The 21,971-nt window shown below is 25.4% G+C and overlaps 1 protein-coding gene across 4 annotated transcripts; it reads right to left on the bottom strand.

The window, feature by feature from the left end:
* Window positions 1–582: 582 nt before the first annotated feature.
* LOC113557089 (sphingomyelin phosphodiesterase) lies at window positions 583–20,738 on the bottom strand. Of its 4 annotated transcripts, none has more exons than XR_003405572.1 (13): window positions 20,192–20,738; window positions 6,906–6,995; window positions 6,374–6,570; window positions 5,580–5,897; window positions 5,284–5,448; window positions 4,529–4,756; window positions 4,294–4,466; window positions 3,769–4,137; window positions 2,716–2,908; window positions 2,456–2,640; window positions 2,205–2,390; window positions 1,941–2,001; window positions 583–1,053 (listed from the first exon to the last, which is right to left on the bottom strand). XR_003405572.1 is itself a non-coding variant. In XM_026962394.1 (12 exons), the coding sequence occupies exons 2-12, from the start codon at window positions 6,979–6,981 to the stop codon at window positions 981–983; spliced, it is 2,163 nt and encodes a 720-aa protein (XP_026818195.1). In that variant the 5' UTR covers window positions 6,982–6,995; window positions 20,192–20,738; the 3' UTR covers window positions 584–980. The 4 variants fall into 4 exon arrangements, 2 of the variants coding, with proteins under 2 accessions (XP_026818195.1, XP_026818196.1); XR_003405571.1 differs by having other exon boundaries at window positions 584–1,053; window positions 1,941–2,025; XM_026962394.1 differs by lacking the exon at window positions 1,941–2,001 and having other exon boundaries at window positions 584–1,053.
* Window positions 20,739–21,971: the final 1,233 nt, after the last annotated feature.

Raw genomic sequence — 21,971 nt, 5'->3', positions numbered from 1 at the left:
TTAAACATTCCTCTGCTCAATTTTTTTTATACTGTGTATCTTTTGTATAGTACTTAAAAGTTAAGTAATAAAAAAAATTAAATGTACTTTGTAGTTGATAAAGATTTAATTACAAATTTTTTTAACATAAGAAAATTGTATATATATATATTATATACCAAATTGATTTGAATAAAAATTAATTTATTTGATATTGTTTACTGCTTTTATATTTATACTGTGCTATAATTTATAAATTTTATACTTAGCACTACAATTATTTTGAAGGAAATATGTTTTTTTTTTAAAACAAGTATTACTTACATTTGGTTATAAATTTTGTTTATCGTTTATAGTAGTGTTACTTGGATTTTAGTATAGGTAATTATAGAAAATAACATTACATATAAATTTGAAATTTAATGGTCTATACATCAAGTTTTAATGAAATTAATTTTTAGTTATTTAAAATATTTTCTTTGGTTGACTCAATAATCGTTACATTATAATACAAAGGAGTAGAAATCGACTTCATAATTAAAAATGTAAAATAATAATAGATGTTTAAATACTTTTCTTTTTATTTACAATTAATTTATTTTAATTTTCTATTTTAAAATGCTGTACATAATAAATAGTATCCATCAACAGACTTTTTAGCGCATAATTAATAAATATATTTACATTAATAGTTGCATAAAACATGTTAATGCTGGTAAAAATATATGTCAATTAAGTATACTCATACACAATTGCACATACATAATAGTGTGTGTTGTGCGTATGTATATTTAAATCCATATCATGGCCCATGGCCGCGTGTTGTTTGATTATTCTCTAAGTGTAAAAGCAACCTACTTTTAATCGCATCACTTTTGTTTGATCGTTGTAATGAGCAAATGTTTCAGAATAAATGTTTTGTCACCCAACTTATCTGATCTGACTGTGGCTGTAATTTGTACTGCATTTAATTTTTGTTTCACATCACTTCACAATTTTGTTCATCTGGCATATCCAAGTAGGTATTTAGGTATCTGGTATGTGTAGTGAGGTATGGACATGATAACAGACATCCTAATAATAACACGGTTTGTAAATTAATATAACAGTTTAAATAAGAGAGTGAGTGAATGGTTATTGTTTATTATAATATTGAATTGTTGTGTTGTACATGCCACCTACTGTGCTATTCATTTTGGTTGAATATGTGGCATGTACGTATACAACTACTACACAGTATTCAATAGTCAATATAACTATTAACTATTAAGTAACAGTTAGATACAGTTAGCTCCAGAACCAATTGTTTAATTTATATAATTTTATCATTATTATTATTGTATTCTATTTATTTATCAATTGGATTGAACATAAAAATTTAATTTATTAAAAATCATAACTTTTTTGTGTGGAACTGGAACAGTCTGTATGTAATAATATAATGTATAAGACAAAATTGAATTATTTTGTGGATTTTTAAATAATAATATTGACGAATAAAGTTTCAGTAAAATATTTGTTTCATAATTAAAATAAACATAATTTTATAGATTAAAAATATATATTTTTGTTTAGTCTAGAAGTATTTTATTAATTTATTTAAGTTTAATATAAATTTTATTTAGTTTAATCTGAACTTGTATAAAGAAAAGTTTATTTGTTTTATTTTAAACTGTAAAATTGTATGCATACATTTTGATTAAATTCATCAAATATCTCTGTTATTTATTTATTATTATTATTTGAACTCTAAAAGTTAAATAATTATTAAAATATAATTTGATTTTTAATTATAGCTAATATATTTTGCTTATTTTGGCAGGTTGGCATTTTGATTTTAAAATATTATGTGACTATATAAAATACTAAAATTTAAATTAAAAATAGTGTACCTAAATTATTTTCTTTTCTATTTTGTCTTAGTATTACTTTCTATTAGGTACTAAAATTAACCCACTCACCAATAAATAGAAGATTGCCGTTGTAGGTGAATATACAGTGATAGTTACAGATGACCGTCACCTTAGAATTTAGATCATTGTCACTCTTAGAAATAGTAAAAATGAAAAATATTATTTTTTTCTTTTTGTGTTTAGTTATTAAAAAGCATGTATAGCAGTTAGTATAGCATTAGTTTTAAAGTAAAGCCCTGTGTTTTGTTGATTGGCATGTTTGGCACTATAGCGGGCAACCAATAATATTTGATAGATATCAGAGAAACATACGAGGCAGTGAATCCATTGTAAAGCCATGCACGCCAACTAATCCTTGAACCAGCATCAATACGTGACTCAATTTCTTGACATAAGATCTTTCGGTCGTGTGATCGGCCTGATCTGAGATCACATATCATACGTTTTTTGCATTCTGCATCACATGCAGGTCTTGTTGGAGAGTTTTTCCAGTAATGCCTGTAAACATCATTAATATATTTTATAATAAATTTTTATAATTTTTTATTACAGTGTAATATTACTTGTAATATAAGTCAAATAAAGTTTGATCTTCAGCTAAGCTATTAACAAAAGTATCCCAGTCCTCGGGTCTTAATGAAGGTAGACTATAAGCTGCTTGTGTAGAATATAATTTTTGCCAGATAGGATAGTCATATAAATTAGCTTCTTTTAAATTCATCACCCATGTTTCGTGGTCCAGCACTGCCTATAGATGAATTAATAAAAATTAGGTTCAGTTGGCACTTGCAAGTTGCAAGTAAAATAATTTAAAATGTATTACTCTAGTTGAATGTTCTCTATCACCATCTACATAGTATATTCTGTAACCTGGATTGAGATCATAGTATGGAGTGACAGAAGGACCAACATATGCTATGCTTACTGGCCTACCAAGATCTTGTGTATCATAGAACAATTCAAATTCGTCAAAATGGGTATGGCCAAAAAATTGAGCTGTAATTGTGCTTTCATACCTATTGGAATAAATATTTATTTTGTAATTTAGTTTTATTTTTAAGAGGGCGTCATACTCGTAAGTGTTGCCTCACTTGTATCCGTCTTACACGTACGACATAAAAAACTCACCAGTTTCAATAGTGTGCTATTCATTTTGATATTAGAGTGAATTGACCTATTAACAAATTTAAAGGTAAGATTATTATTTAGGGCCTAACGTAGGTTTTTATTGATATTGTTTTTAAGTTAGTTATAACATTTTTGAAACTAAATTTTAAAACGATCACGACTTACTTAAAAATAATAATATCAATAAAAGGCTACGTGTGGCCCTGGATAATAATCGTATCTTTAAATTTTTAAGTCAGTTCACTCTAATGTCAAAACTAACACTACACTTTTGAAACTGTTGAACGAACATTTTCTCCGTCGTACGTGTGTAAGATAGAGACAATACATACGGGTACGACATTCTCTTAATTTAATACAATAATTATATTTTTATTATTATCTGCAACGATTTTTTTAATTGATAAAATATTGTTTTGGTATCTATTTAACTCAATTTAAAATTGAAATTGTACACAATGTTATTTTAAATTATAAAAATTGTTAATAACGTTAACAGAGTAGTTCAAAATAGCTAATAGAAGTACCTAATATATTATTTAATTTATTTTTTAATATTATTTGTATATAATTTAGTAAGTGCCAATGTAGATTTCTAAATATTTTTCCTGTAATAATTTATTATTAATATGTACAGCCATATATGCATTTGACACTCATAATTAATCTCATATAATCAATAATTAGGTAGTACTAATAGTCAATTTTAGTCATAATAATTGTTGTGCCTGTTTATAAAAAAACCCACCTAGAGATTATGGCGTAATAGTTTCGACTCCAGACTTTTAAACAATCCGGATGCCCAGGTGGTATGTGTCCCAATACGTGGACCTTTTCGCCGTTGAATTCAGCATTCTGCAGCTCGTATATGAACCATTGGAGTTCTTTGACTGGATCAGTACTATTCATTAATAGCCACCAATTTTTGTTGTTGCAATAGTTCATATTCAATGATATTATGCGGAACCCAGGCCGAACCAATACACTGTAGAACGCCCCACGTTTGATGGTCCTGCTGACGGAACCCGGTAGCCAACGTCGCCATTGTGTGTCCAATTCGCTGTATAGCCAGTCGATGGCAAACTCAGGTTTATTTACCAACGAAGACGGAGGGAAACTGAACATTTAATAAATTTTTAATAGGTACACATACATTTTGATTATAAAAATATTTTATTTTTTCAAAATTTTAATATTATATTTGCACAAAATATTAAACGCTTGGCACAATGGCACAATGGTAATATAGAAATATATATTTATAAATAAGTACCTATTCACCGGAACTGCTTCATGATTCCCAAGTGCTGGAAATATGGGAATTCCTGGAAACATTTTGAGTAATTGCGCAACAGTTTCTTTTAATATGCTTAAGTTTTCTTCTTTTGTCTGGTTCCAAATATCGTGTGCTGGTAGATCACCCGTCCAAATGATGTAATCAATGTCCTTAAATAAAACATCAATTTTTAGTTCCTAATTTTAAACTGATTTATTTTAAAATTATTTACAGTGTGTGTAGAAACAATATGTTGAAGCATATTGTCAATGGTACGTTTAGGAGTATCACATTTTCTATAGTCTCCCCATCTTCCCGCTCGACTTTGAGGACTAACTGCTGGGCCATTGGTCAGACGACAACATAAAGGTTCGTTGCAATCGGCATTTGTTCCTTCTTCATAATATGGATCAAAATGAGTGTCAGACAAGTGGAGAACTTTGAATTGAGGAACTGGTTCCTGAAAATGTTCAAGTTTAACAATTATTTTGAAATTGAATGATCGAATTGTTAAGATATATAATATTATATGAAGTATTGTCTATAAGTCTATGAATAGTAGTTTAAAATTTTACTTTTATGACGAAAAATTAGAGTAATAGAAATACCTACATTTTTATTTATTTGTGATAATCTTGTCATAAACTTGCTTAAAGTATTTAAGACATCAAAAGTGTGAAGCAATTTAAGTAAACCTTTTCGTCATATATATCAACAGACCTTACATACCTAATATATTTTCAGCTAATAATTGAAATTATATGTATTATATTGTATTTTTATTATTTTTTTTTCATAAATTCTACTCAAATTGATAAAAATTGTCACATTTTAAATATTTTTAGTTCGACAAGGTTATGTTGATGACCTATAAGTATTTACTTATAGCCTATAGGTATTAAACTATTAAATATGTTAAGTTTTTACCTACTCCATAGGATACTTCTCTAATCTTATATATGATGTACAATATATACTATGCATTACTTTTAATATTTTAATTTCAATTGGAGTGGGTTTGGGAACAGGAGGAAAAACTACATCCCATTCATGTGTTGGGTTGTACACATCTCCACAGGCGTCACCAATAACAAAACTGCAGATTTCTTCAGGTCCAATATTAATTCTTTGCATAACGTAAACCACTTCACCCTAAAGTCAGTAAAATTTATCATAGTTATAATTTAAATGTACAATAGACATATGATATAACTGTATAAAATGTAGATGTCTTACAGTTTATACCAAATATCAATATAATATGTTATGTGAAAATGACTTACACTAAATAGTTCAGTAATACCTTCACAGACACGTGGTGTCTGTAATTTAAAGCTTGTGCAGAACTGGTAGGTAATTTTTACAATGTCATCGCGTGTTTTACCATGTTTTATGTAGTGTTGTAGAAGACCAGCGCCAGCTTTACAAGCGGTACATGACATTTTAGACATAACGCTAGTTTCCACCTCACCCACTACTTGGTTTAAATTGAGTAATTGTAATGCTTTATCCACGAATCCAGGAAGTGCAGCCCGAGAAGCTCGGCTGTCTTCTTTAGTTTTTGTGCCATTAATGTCATAGAAATACTTGGTGTAATTTGCCTGAATAGAGAAAAGAAATACATTTCAAAATACTTAAAATATTTTATGTAAATATAACTACCGAAAATTTATTTTTAAATGGGGTACAATCTATAAACAATATAGTAAAACATTTTACGCGATAAATTAAATTAAAAATTCCTCCAAGACATGATAAAGGTTCATTTGGATACTAATTTTCGATATTCATTTAATCTATTTATATTAATATCATCGGTAGAAATCGGGAGGGGGGGTAGCTTGAAGGAACTAAGCCCTCCAGAAGTTTTAAGTACAGGTCTTAGCATTAAACAGAAGTAATGAGCATATATTGCTCAGCCCCCCCCCCAGTAATTTCACCAAATTTCCGCTAATGAATTTAATATATAAAATATATACTAAAAATAACCGATATTCTTTATTTAAAAATTAAAAATTAATATTTGTAACGTGTTACTATAGGTATTTTATTAAAAAAAATATTTTTTATAAATTACTTTTAATATGTGGAATTTTTTTAATGTCTCGTTTTCCATTTTTTCGATGTCTGGGGCAGTGTAAACACCAGTTTGGTTGATCATTAGCAACGGCTGATGATCGGAATCTGAGCTCAATAATACTACGTCTTCCCACAATGACATGTTGTGAGTGGTCCATTGTGGCGCTGCCGTTCGTAGTTTTTCTACTGGAACGCCTAAAATTAAAATAATATTTATGATTTTAGTCGTGAAGTTTTAGTTTATAATTAATTTAATTTCTAAAAAAATTAATATTTTTCTTTTAACTATTAAAAATGCCACCAATTCAAATAAACAAAATGATGGATATAGTAACCCTATTGAAGTCATTATATTATATTTTTAATTAAATCTTTGTCTATTACTTTCTTCAAATTGACTGCCTCTAGTGCCTCTTATTATATATACGAATAATGTGTGGGTTTTAAATATACTTTAGAATTTAAAATGTAGTGTACTGACTACTGGTGTTTATATTATGATTTGTCATCGTCGTTATTGTAGTTATTACCTGCCGTGAAGACTGCACACACAGTAATGAACGTTACTATCTGACGTGACCATGTTGTTAACAGACTGAACTGCATAATATGTTGAGAATCTAAAGATAATAACAAAATAATAATATAAATAAAAGTTACTTCATGTTGGAGTTTGTACGAAAATTAATATCGATAATAGAAAAATATTTAAATAATTAATTTGTTTGTGTTCACATAATTTTGGATACTATATGTGTCAAATAAAAAAAAAAGCCACGCGTTCTATTATTAAACATATAACAGATAGTACGAGTATAGGTACAATTAGTTTATAACTCTTAAGTATTACAATTTTTATTAAATTGTAATGTTATTTATAATCTATTATATGTACTAAAATTGAAATTGTATTTTTACTGAAAGATTGTAGACCATCCATTGCCAATTTCTAGATAGTGTACAATGATTGATTTTATACCACTATTGTTTTTTAAAAGAATTAAAAAATAAAATATTCAACCAATTAATCAATTTATTTTTTGTTTTTAAATGGTTCATTTTAAATACGAAATTGGGACTTAACAAAGTCACATTAGTGTTAATTATTCTTTATTAAAGAACTAGGGTAGATACCTATAACAATGTATTACTGGGAAAAAATATTATTGTGTAGGTATAACAATTATTTAAAACACTTCTTGAATTATTTAGTGTTAAAATTTAAAATATTAAGTGTCTATAATATATTGTGTATTTTATCAATATATTTTAAGCTTATCTATAAACGTGTAAAGATAAACTATGTAAAATGTATTGATACATTTTTTTTTGTTGATAAAATGACCTAATTTTTTACCTACAATTAATAATTGTATTAATTTTTACTCATAATATATACGCGCAGTAGAAAAAGTAAAAAGTAATATTTTAATAATTGCATTAATTATTTTTTTTTTGAACAATTACTTAGTAAAAATTTTAATACGATATTAAATTTAATTGTTTAAAATAGTCTGTTTAGACTACAAATGAAATAATTTTTTTTCCATTGTATTTTTCTAATGGCCATATACTAATAAAATCCATATCAATATTATCTTAATTAACAATTTATATTATAAATAACAAAAAAAATTTAATTATATTAGCTTATATGCATATAATAAGTAAAGCTATTAATTCGGAAGATGTTTCAGATATGTATAATGAATTAAATTTTGGCCACTAAGCATAATAAATTAAACCTGAATACATAATAATAATTATTTTTATATTCTATTAATAAATATTTCGTAATTTTTAATTGGATATTTAGCTGATTACTATTTTTTAAGATATGTTTGTGTTGCAAATCGTAGATTTTTAATATGTATATATACATAAGTTTAGTGATGACCTGGTAATTTAATAATTTTTTATTGGTAGGTAATACGAGTATTAAGATAACGGATAGTAATTGTATAATATTAATTTTGTTTAAATAAACCGTTTAATTCAATTTTTTATTTTTGAAAAATTATAGTGGTATTTTTATTAAGTGTTTGCGAGTATAATTGGATTATATTTTTTGTCATTGAGAATTTCGAAAGCCTAGAACAGGGGTCGGGAACCTGCGGCTCTTTGGATAATTATCAATCGAGATCCGTAAAATATAAATTATATTATGCCTGCGTTATTATAGTGATAAATAAAGTAATAATGTATACACCACAATTTAAAAAAAAGGTTGTTTAAACCTGTGCGACTCCCTGGATATCATAGTTTTGTAATTTTTTGAAAAAATGGCTCTTTTCTACGAAAAGGTTCCCAACTCCTGGCCTAGAGACAACATTTATGGTCTCAGCTGGTAGTTTTATTATCAGTTGATTTCTTTAAATGTTAACTTATATATACCTATATTTCAGTAATTGGAATAATTTTAAAATCTGCTTTACGATCATTTTAACAGTTGAAATTTATTTTTGTTACTGCAGATGTTCATCAACTGGCATTTTTATGTCATAATCATTAACATTAATAGCTTAAAAAAATTAATACTTCGTCATACAACAATTCATATAGTTTGGTTTAGGTATAATAGTTTAATAATTTAATTAAATCTTAAATGGTTTAAACGGTTATAAGGATGAATAGAAACTGATATCTGCCTTATTGGTACCTATATAGTTTAACAGTATACATATATTTTATTCTATTTAATATATTATAATTTAAATTATATATTTAATAATATATTCTTTAGAAAAAATGGTCAGCAAAAACAACATTTTTCTTCTTTAGTTTTTAAATGTTTTTGTACACTAAAGAGGCTTATAGCGACAAATTGACGACAATAAAATTATAAAATAAACTGAACAAATTAAATTATACTTTATAGCACATCCTCCGAATCAAAGAAAAATGATTGAATAATAAAATGTCAATGCAATTTAAATTCAATATAATATAGTCAACAATAAGACAGGAAATAATATTAGTATAAAAGCATGCATAATGTAAGTTTACTAATCTCTATCATTCGTATGTTATATTTTATTATAAGTACGTAAGTGAATCATAGTGATGTACTGAAGTTTGGAATATTTGAATAGGAAGTTAAAAGATTGAGGTATTAGCGATTAGGTATGGGTACGTAGTAAGTAGTAACCTACCTACAACGATGTAAAATCAATATTTTTATTTATTTAAGCTGTTTAAGATTCCGTATGATATTAGAAGTCAAGGTGAAAGCAATTACATACACATATACGTAAACATAAATATTTTTTATTTTGGAATGCATTTAAAATTAATAAATTGATCTATATTTGAAATTTGTTAATAGTGTTCATCACTAAACTACAATTTATAATTTAAATACACGTAATTATATTATTATATTTAATTATGTTATCACGTTATCGCATAGTGTCCCTTACCTGTTTAATATCGTAAACATGATTGACTTATTTAATTATTTTTATAATTAATCTATTACACTTACTTAGGAATTCGAATATAATATTTTGGTATTTTAATTTATGTACATAATTGAGATCAGGCCTAGTAGACCTTTTATATGTAGATGTGCATGTGTAGAATATTATACTAGGTGTAGTATTTAATTTTTATTCATCAAAATATTTAATAGAAATTGTAGCCATGCATTTTCTGTTAAAGACATTTTATTAATTAGGTTGCAATAACTAATTCTTAATGTAATTTATGTGTATTACTGAACTATATAAATTAAATCTAAATGAGTATTATTGTACATATGACTTAAATTTTCTCCTGTTATCATTATGAAATGTGTACAAACACGTATGTTTCTCTTTTTTATACCTATGCCACTAATCATTTAAGATCGAAAACAAACAACAATCCATAATGATCTCGTCAAGTATTTTATACATGTAGGCAATACAAATAAAACTAGCATTTTTCATGTCTTTCGAGTTTCACTCTTTTTTTATAATTGTTTTTGTTTGTGTACCTACATGAGTAACTGGTGAAAAGTAATGAATTCTATGAGTAAGTGTAAGTATATTATATTATTTTCTCGTTTGATAATATGTTGTCTATATAAATGTAAAAGTTTGATAATTTATACTTATAAATTATTAATAAACATAATTTAACGAATTTAAATTCTCAATAGATTTTATTATTTAGTTGTATTACAAAATTAAAAATGTATTTCTTCTAGCATTAATTCATAATTGATATGATTAATGCACACGAAAAAATGCAGTTTAATTCATATAAGAGGTATTCAAATTTATAAAAAACAAATATAAATAATATTTATTTATTTATAAGAAAAAAATTGATTGTTATTCAAGTACACATTACAAGAGAAGCAAATAAATAAATATGAATATAAAAATATAGGTTGTTGTTACGCCAATGTCCTTTTTATAAAGTATAAAAAATTTATGTACTTGGTTCAAACATTTTACTTATATTTTATTAGTATTCACCAATTTATAAATGTATGTATAAAAATTATTTAATATAGCACTAACTATTTTTTAAAACAGAAGGTAATTTATTATTTTTAATGTGTAATATTTTTATTTTAAATATAATTTTTTTATAATTATGCTTTATGTTTATATAACATACCATTTAAACATTTTCAGCCGAGATGGTAAAATTATATTATGTATATATATAATACATCTAATATAAAACATTTCTTTTGTGTATGTATTCAGAAAAGAATAAAATATACCACCAACCAATGGCCTAGCTCAATGAAATAAAAAAAATTTATAATCTTTGTGTAAATTCAATATATAATGATTTTTGTCTTTTATTTTATAGTAAGTTTATAGTTTTTATATATATTTGTTGAAATATGTAATTGACTAAAGACGACACCTTTGGAATTTTGTACAGATTTTTATATAGATAGGCACCTACCTAAATAATCTAAAAGTTAGATCTTACCTATCAATAACCAATATACGTCCAAATAATTTTTTAGTTTTAAGATGATTAAAATTGTCAGAAGTATGTGTGATTCGTCCTTGACCATTCATAATACTTATGCTATTGGCGCCGTGCTATAATCGTGTGATCCTATTAATTGCTCGCCGTTCTCCTTTTTATATCGATAATATTTTTAACGGTTTTAATATGTATTTAGTAATACGTGTTTCATTTGACCAAATAACCTTTTTAAAAACATAATCAGGGTCACGCCACATACAAAAATAGTAAATATAGCTTCGTGTCTGGTAAAAAAAATATTCGAAGCATATTGATATCGTGATAATAAACTATTTTACAAATGCTGTAATAATCACATTTTATCTCGAAATAACAAATAATTATTGGAGTTTAACAAATTATTAAATTATTTTTATTAATCTTATTTATTTGAAAAAACTAGGAAACTATATATAACCAACATACATTATTTCATAAATACTAAGTTATAATTTAGGTTCCTGAACGTTTTAGAAATTAAAAATATAGAAATAATCAAATAACTACTAACAACTTAAATTAGTAATTACATAATAGTGCCCATTCTTCTATGATACCTTATTAAAGATAATTAATTATATAAAATATTGATTAACTATCAAAGTTAAAAGTATCAGACATTTTGATTTGGTACCTAAATAGTAAATGTATTTTAAATATATAGGTACCATATAAGTATATGCATATTGTATATGCACCTATCTACTTTAATTATGAATATCAAATATTTGAGATTTTAAAGATTTTGAATCAACTTACAACATTTTAGAATATCAAGACCATTTATATAATTTAATAATTTGAAATTTATGTGTAGGTACATTTACACTTATTTTTATGTTAAAATAGTTAAATATATTCGTATCTACTCAATATCTAAGAATGCAGTTATAATATGACGTACATATTACATAGATATGTCTGCTATGTCTCAAAATTTGCATAAAAAATGTATTAGTGTAATACTGCACAATAAACTATTATGTATTGATGATTGATGTAAATATAAATTAATATTTAGTATAAATTAATAATTTAGTTAATTTTTTTTTTTTTTTGAAAAACCAGACTTAAATTATAAATTGGAAAATTAACTTAATAATTTAAGTATAATAATATTCTACAAAATTTTGATTACAATAATTAGTTAGAAAATGTATTGATGGATAGAGACTAAATGACTATAGTTTGTTTATTGTACAATATACCTAGCTAGCTTATGGCATTTTTTAATTTTAAATATTTTTACGATATTTTTTTAGATATTTATACGAAAGGCGAAATATTATTAAATAATAAAATGTTTTCCAATTACATATATTTTTTACAAAAATGTTACAACATTTATAAAAATATAAATATAATTTCTGTATTTTTATGTTTTTTTTATCCATAATAAATTATAAAAATAAATATTTAGTCGATGTACATACCTTATTAATACATTTAATCTATTCTGCCCATAATTTTAACTAAAAATATATAAACTACGTAAAAACACTAAGAACCTTCGTTCCTTACTACTTGTAACCGATCACTGAATGGTCAATGGGATTTCGTGTAGATTCTACTGCATTATCATTACTTACCCCCTCTTAATAAGAATGAACAGTTAACCACTATTATTAGTGTTTACTAATTTGATAATCAGAGGTCTTATTTATTATTTTATAATACAATCATACATATAATTTATATATGTTACTTGATAGTCTTACCAAGTAAATAGTTGAATATGAATACTATTCTATTACAGTGTAATCAATATATATGTATTATATTAATAAAAATTTACTAAATTTAATAAGAAAATTAAAGTTACAACACTTAAACAATTAATTAATAGCAAAAAAAAAAAAAATAAGTTGTAACTTATTAATAACAAACAGTAAATGTTCATGTTGTATTTATTATTTTATTTGTGGAATTATTATGGAGATAATTTTAATTGACATGCTTTATAATTAATCTCACGATAAATAGATGATATACAATAATATAAATACGCATTAAAAAATTTGAAATAACCATTTTTTACTCAACTAGAAGATTTTTATATGAGCTAAAAGCTAATTATAAATACAATTTAATGGTCTGTTTAACGAAAGTGTATTTTAATTTTTTTTCTTATAACAGTTTTGTAGTGAGAATTTTATAATTAAGAAATATTTTCTTCGTGTATAAATGTGCCCTCATTTTATAATCACTTACCTATTAGTTATCTAATCATGGCATTTACAATTTTTAAAAGTTTTTAATTATTATAAAATAAATGTTATGAAAAATATTATTTAAGTATTTAATGTATAATATTTCAATGGGCAATTGTGATATATGACATCCAAAGAAACACAAAAAAAAAAAATAACTCTATATAGAATAACATAAAAATATAAATTAATAGTTTATTTTTTAATTTTATATATGTAAATTATATTTATTTTAACTTATTATAAATAAATACAAATTTTATTATATAAGTCCAAGCTCTAGGAATATTTTTACCAGATTTAATAAAATATGTTTTTGTTTTGTGATTTAAAATAGTATCTGAAGGTATATTATTATTGGAAAATATTCAGCTTATGAAGGTTTTTTGTTTGAAGTTTTTATGTGTTAACATAGGTACCTTATTTATTGGAGAAATATATTGTTATATGCTTATTTTTACTTAAGTAATTTCCTGTTTGTCTTATTCAATAAAGACACAGGTACAAATGATGTGTAGAATTGAGTCGATTATTTTATGTTAAGGTCATTTGTTAAAGAAGGAAATAATGTCGAATGTCAAGTTTATACTATATACTATTTTAGAAGCTAAATAAAATATTTATATTTTAAAGTAGGTTCTAAGTACTGGGTATCTACTTATTTTCATTCTATATTCTACATTTTTTTAAATTAAATTTCCGTCAAATAGTTGAATAAATTTTTAGAATAAATTACATGGTCTACAAAAAATTACATGTTTCATTCATCGATATCAGTATTTTTCCGGTTTATAATATATTTTATTCACGTAGGTACCTCCTTATTTATATTTCATTAGAACCTTGACTCAGTTAAAATTAATGTTTATAACGCCAATAACACAATAAGAAATTAAATATTATATTATCACAGATTTAAATACTTGAATGTAATATTGTGATACAAATTTAATGAGGACTTCGTTAAATAATTAATCCTTAAGACCTTAAATGCATATAGGTTAAATTAATAATATAATTAAATATCCGATGAAATGAGTACCTATGTTAGTACTTGAGACTTGAGAGACACCGAGACTATTTAATATTACAAATGTACAAAGAATTTTTACAATATATTTTCCGTTAGTTGACACTCATTCATTTTTGCAAATATTATGTAAATTAGGTTATATAGGTAGGTAATATATACGGTTCCAAAGGAGTGAAAGTAAGTAAAAATTAAAATAGAATCGTAAATGTAATTTAGGATTTTACAATTTAAGATGAGTATTTTCCAAATTTAACATTTTATTAAACAATAACAGATACATATGAAAAATACATTATTTTATAGTTATATTTTATTTTTATTGTTTCAATCTAAGGAACAGCTAAGGTCTTAAAATATATTAAACATTGTAGACGGAATGTACTTAAATCGATAATATAATTCTTCATTTTTATTAGAAATATCTTTTTGTTTATTTAAAATAACACGAGAATTGAAAAAAAAATAACACGATAGGTAGGTTATAGAAAAACAAAATAATAATTCAAGTGATAAGATCTGTGAGAGGGATATGTGTTAAAAATAGAAGGGAGAGAAATTATCTTCGTGTAATTCCATTGTACAAAGACTGGTTAAAACTTATAACTCTGTGGGGCGCCGTGGGGTGCCGATACTCCCTACCTGTAGATTAAGATTGGGTAATTTTTGATTTCAAAATACGTATAATTATATAAATATTTGGAGGATTTTCATTATTTTACGTACATATTATACGATAAATAAATATTATTTACAAAATGCATGTACGTATATGAATTTTATAATTACATTGATTCTAGGTTCGGTTGATATTTGAGAAACATAAAAATAAAACATATTTATTTATACAAAAATTCATCTTCATTAATTTAAATTACCTAATAGTATTTTGATTTCGTATAATTGACATACAAACGCATAAACTTGAAAATATAAATATAATGTGATAACCTTACGTAATTTAAAACGAAATGTTTAGTTTTATTGATATTATTAATTTCACTGTTCAATGAAACTATTTGCTTAACAACTTAAATTAAAAGATACAATTTCAACGCACTTCATTACAAAAATTGTGAAACCTATTAAGTATATAAATGTATTTCTTATACAATTTAGTATGAATCAGTGAATAACATTAATATAATAAATTGTATTTAGTTAGTATCCAAATATTATGCGTAGGTACTACTGAGCATATCACACCTAAATATTTTAGTTATATTAAATTTTAACGATGTTCTTGTTTATTTCATTTTTTGTAATCTGTATGATATATTATATACCACAATAGCTAAAAGGTTTTTGAATAATTATTTAAATTTAAGCAGACACACATGTGTTAGCGATAACGATTTCCGGTAGTAATATTTAATCTAAGACTGTGGTAACTGGTAAGACATTTCAATCTCGTTTAGTGTATAATGTTAATCAAATCACTAGTGTGGAATAGAGCATACAACCCTCATAAAATTGTACCTTATTAATATTTGGAGATAAGACTATCGTTATTACATAGCTGCATTTCTTTCATTATACATACTTTTACTAATAGTACTACGTACTAATTATTTCATGCATATATATAAAATGTATTTTATCATAGAAATAACGATCGTTGCCTAAAGATACAATTGTTGTTATTGAGCATATAAGTATTAAGTGGTAAGTAATAAATTGTTATAACTTTACAATGTAAGCTGTAAGTGTTTCCGAGATAAAATTTAAAATGTAAGCTAACCGATTTTGAAAAAAGGATAAATTATTCAACTATAAAAAACATTAATGTCACATAACATTATACTATTTAATTTTAAAATAGTGATCACTAGCCATTAATAGATTAATACAATTTATGTATCATTTTTCGAATGTTTTCCTTATGAAATAGTATTTTTTCGCGAATTTAATTCAAAATAAAGAAGTAGCACTATATCTTTTTACGGTTAATGATATAAATTAGTTGTTTTTGACACCTAAATCACTATATACTATATTAGATTTTTATCAAGCGTGGAATTATGAAATAGGACAGGAACATTACTCTAAGTAAGTGGCCAATTACATGTTTTGAGATAAATTGGAAATATAAATTGTTGTGAAAATAAAATAAAAACTGTGTTTTATCTGACAGAGGCACATGGCAGTTTATACAATTATTTTGAATTGAAAATATTTTTTAGTAAAAAATTGTTTTTTCTTCAATACAAACGTGTTTAAAATATATTATAATACATATAAAATAATGTTAGGTAGAAAAATTAAAAAAGTTTGGTGCCTACCAAATTATTTGTTGTAGTCATTATCGAATTTTAGAAATGTAGGTTTGTATCAATATTTAAAGATTATTATAAAGTTTGTTACTATTGTAACCTTGACCTAGTCTCGATGGTCCGCTACATGACCGAATCAACCGGTTGATATACTATTTTTTTTCTTTTGGAATAGTTGTATTAAATTGTCACGGTTGTTACATGCAGGGAGTCTTGTTAAATCATAACTTAAGTTATCTACATTACCTACATTATTATTATTATTTTTAACACTATATTAAATATAATAATAAAACTATAACAGAAAACTTAGCGTACTTTAAATTTGCATACAGTTTAAAAACTTTAATTTTATGGTTATAACTTTATAAGTTATAATATACTTATAAGACTTTAAGATTATATTCTGAGAATAATAACGAGGACAGTAGTTTTAAGAGTTTCTCGTACAACCAAACTAAATAAATAAGTCTTTAAGATGATATTTTATATTTCATAACATTGTAACAATAATATTATAATATTATGTCCATACTGTGAGTACTATAACAAAAGAACGAAGGAGAAATAAAATAATAGTAAATAAAAAACACGCTTATATGCAATATGCACATGCATTGTATACATTAAGAATGTAGATAAGTAAATAGACAATTACATATAGTAATTAAAAAATCTATAAATATACATAATACAAGATTCATAATATTATGTCAATTAAAACATGTGGCTAATAATTATTGTTGAAAATTTAAATATAGAAAAATAAAATCTTATTCGAATAACACACCATACATTTTTGATTTAAATAATTTTTATTTGTGATTTTTATTATTACTATTAAATATTATAATAATATAATATTATGCAAGTAAGATGTGTTCATTCAAAACATTTTAAATGTTAATTTTAGTGTTTCGACGTGGGAACTCGAGAATGTAATATTTAATATAATACGCGAATCAGTCGCCAAATATACGAAAAGATACAAAAAAAATTTGTTGTCATTCGATATTTATGATATAATTATAATTTATACTATTTATAGGTATTTCTATAAAAATTATACACACATACATAATAAACACAACATCCTCTATGTTCGTTAATTTCCTCTTTGACTCATAGGTCATATTATACCTAAACGATCATATATCTATACACATTTTATTTCCCCTGCAGCAGATGTCGTCGGTCATACTATAGCGATAATATAATAATATTGGTACGTGACTAGTGTGTCGAGATTAACCTACTTGGAAATGACACTCACCACCGATCGACAGTCATACAACCGTTTTGACGTGCCACTCTCACTATATAATATACATTACACACACATGCCAGGTATAGCAGCATAAAACACGCGTTTACCGCAACACACCATCATCAATCTACACCCAGATGAAAATCATAACTAACCGCATCGTCTGATTTGTGATTGAGGATTAGAAAAAAACGACTTTCGCTTACATTTGATCACTAATAGTATTGTGGTGCGCACACAAATATTATGGCCGAAGGTGTGTGGTCAAAAGTGATAAAAATTCACACATGTGAAAAATAATTACGTGGAAAGCGCGTCTTGTAAAACGATATTGTAGTGTTTGAAATAATATATCATTAAAAATTAAATATTCATCTCAGAAAACTATATGAAACACATTTATACTATTATTTAACTATATAATGGCAAGTAATAATTTTCGCGGTATATTTATATATATATATATATTATATGTATACTTTATTTCTAATACAATAATGTAATAGGAAACAATTTAAATTCAACGATTTACAACTGATTTTTATTGATTAGTTAAAAACTATAAGACCATACTACGACGTATAAACAAATACAATTAATAATAAATAGGAAGAAGAACTTGAACTTTTTCAAGGTTAATGCATCATGCAGATACATTGCATATTTATCATTATTGATTTACATTTTACGTGAAATATATTTTCAGCTCTACATAACTATAAATATATATATATATATATATAACTAAAATAATTTAATTATTGTATTAAAAATACGATTTTATTTTTGAACTGAAAGTTTTTAAAAATAATTTTATACCTATTATGTTAATATCACACTATATAGTGTAATATTAATTTAATATTTTTCGTTTATTGTGAATCATATAATATGGCCAAACGACGATGTTAGTTTTTATAGTACATTTGATTATTATATAATACAATTGGTGTGGTATTTTAATAAAGTTTTCACTAAAATAGTAAAATATAATGGTTAATTTTTTAGTTCATACTACCGTGTTAACAATTTATATTATTAAACTATTCATAAAAATAAAACGACTCAGTTTTTTATAATTTTGTATTTTTATATAATCTCTGATATGACTTATTGTGTGTTATAGCTGACATAGGTTACCTATATGAACAACTAGTGAATCTGCAACTCGAGTAGTATTTTACATACCTAATTGAACGTTATACAACCGTTAATAATTTGCGTATTGGCGTAATTATTTACGTACTAATATTTTGATTGAAACACTATCGTAATATAAGCAACAACAATACATAAATTGTCAATTCTAGCAACAATAGCTAGACTAATGATATTGATATTTACTATTATGTTTTACATGGTTAGAGATGACTCCCTATAGAGACGTACCTACCTACTGTAATTATTATTAATATATAAAAAGAAAATACGATGAACCCGTTTGGCGTGTGTGCGCTGGATGATTAATTATTTTGTATCGGTAAATATTTACAGTGTTTCAAATAAAAGATTGCAAAAACTTGTTTTATTCGATTGTGGTTACTAATTGAATAGTGGATTAGAATTGATGTACTCGTATATGATGAATTGATGAGTCTTCTATAACTAGTATAGATATATTATATGTTTATTAGGAGACACATATAATATACAATTTCTTGTCCGTCATCTCAAACGATCGAATTTAGAAATATAGGACACACATTTTTATAGAAATCGGGTTATAAATAGTTATAATTTAAATATTTTTAATAAAATCAATCTTATTGGTGTTAATATATTTTAAAGGCTGCTATTTTTGTAAGAATTTCGTTCATATATGCATTGTACTCGTGCTCTTTTGTTCAGTGGTCGTGAAGATAAAAGTACTGCCAACGAACGGACCGTTTCCGGATCCAAAAGATTTCACCTCCGTTCCCGGAACTTTAAAAAAAAATGTGTTTACAATGGTCGCGTGCGCGCACTTACGACTTGGATAGGTTCGAGTGAAAGCGATATTCACATATGTGAGTGTGTCAATAAAACGTATGATTTATTAATTTCTTTTTTTTATACTCACGTGCGAGCCACTTATTTCGTGTTCAAAATAACCACCATGAATCGGCGATCAACACGCTTTTTCCTCTTTTTCCTTTTGTCGTAATTTTCTACGACGGGAAAAAAATTGCGTTTTACAGAGTCGACATACCTACTGAGATTGAACTTGTTATAACACAATGTACCGGTACAAACAAAAAAATTAATTTCTAAGAACAAATCGCGGTTCCGATAACAAATGCACTACAAATTTATATTTAGGTATGTACCTATATCACGGGTACCTAGTCAAAATATACGCGCTTATAGTGTATGACGAATAATGTTACGATAATTTATAATATCGAATTTATATTCCGCGAGAACATCGAGCGAGTATGATAAATTAATAAGTTATAGTTTTGAGTAAACCGTTTATTTTTCGTAGTTTTTTTATTCGAATACGAGACGGCGCGCAGCGTGGTGACGGCGACGACTGCGGTGTAGGTATATACACGAGAAAGTATCACAGTGGACACGATATTACCGACTGCACCAGTGCACCAGTGGATTTTCGTATACCGTTGGTCGCGAGAGCACACACAGTACACACGCGCACGCACGCCGACACGTATAGATATAGTAATAATTAGCACAGTGCTGCCACGTACCGGACGCTCACTTAAGTCTCCGAGAGGTATTATTTATATTATTTATACATTATTACACTACCTAAACATATACATATTATAATATATATATAATATGTTTACTGCGTGTTGTTAATAATTATTATTGGCGGTCGTCTTCGTAGGTTTTTTTACGCTGTCGGCACAAAAAATTGTGTATCTGTATAATAATATCACTATATTGTTCATATTTTGTTCGTTTTACAATAATAATATAATTCATACTTCACGTGACGCTTGTTAGTTGGTCGTTGTTTTACGGTGACCGATCTCGTTGTAGAACTCTCGAACTTACGTATTTCTGCATAATAACCGTCGTTGTCGGAGACGTTTTTCGAAAATTATTATTGTGTAAATTTAAAGTGTTTGAGGACACAATTCCAAAAGGCAAAATTGTACAGGTTATGCTATTGTTTTTTATCAGATTTTGCAACTGGTTTCCAAATAGTCCTCGTAAACAGGTTAAAATTTCAATAAATTTGTAATCATAGAAAATAACCGAAAACAGAATTGTAAAATAAAATTAAAACTGGAAATGGGGATAAATTTATAACAGAATTTTATAATTAAACTTGAATAAAACAGAATATATTCTCAAAATGGAAAAATAAAGACAATACACAAAATTTAAATTTCTGTTTTCCAATGTGGTTATTATAGTACATTATCAATTAATCGTTTCTAATAGCCATATAAAGGATAGCATATAGAAAAATAAAATTGAATTGTCGTATGAATAGTTAGGTACTTTAGTATATTAATATTACAGTACAGGACTACAGGTTGTAGTAGGTAATAATAATTATTAAATTATGTAATCGATTGAAATATAATATGATTATTAATTGAATGTCACAGTTAATTGTATACATTTAATTAATTTTTTTTTATATTGAAAATAAAGAAGCATTTGTACTTAGTTGTTTTAATAAATTGTCACTTAAACTTGATTTGAAAATATAAAAAATAATGCAATATTAAAAAATATTGATACAGACGTTAACGATCAATTAATACATATTTATAGGTACCTACCTAGATGAATAGATAATATACATGAATAAATATACAATAAATATAATATTTTGCATTGGCATCACACTATTTATGATCCATTAAATAATAATCAAATAT

This window comes from Rhopalosiphum maidis, chromosome 1 (genome assembly GCF_003676215.2).
Source record: "Rhopalosiphum maidis isolate BTI-1 chromosome 1, ASM367621v3, whole genome shotgun sequence".
Lineage (NCBI taxonomy): Eukaryota > Metazoa > Arthropoda > Insecta > Hemiptera > Aphididae > Rhopalosiphum > Rhopalosiphum maidis.
Note: the sequence above shows the minus strand (reverse complement) of the source record. Positions and strands in the feature narration are given on the sequence as shown.

What these genes read in the sequence shown, in the direction of transcription:
- LOC113557089 (XM_026962394.1), bottom strand. Translation starts at nt 6,981, where the DNA reads ATGCAGTTCAGTCTGTTAACAACATGGTCACGTCAGATAGTAACGTTC. An exon ending in GTATTACTGAACTATTTAGT is followed by an intron (nt 5,449 to 5,579) that starts GTAAGTCATTTT and finishes TACTGACTTTAG; the next exon opens with GGTGAAGTGGTTTACGTTAT. An exon ending in TATTACGCCATAATCTCTAG is followed by an intron (nt 2,909 to 3,768) that starts GTGGGTTTTTTT and finishes TTATTCCAATAG; the next exon opens with GTATGAAAGCACAATTACAG.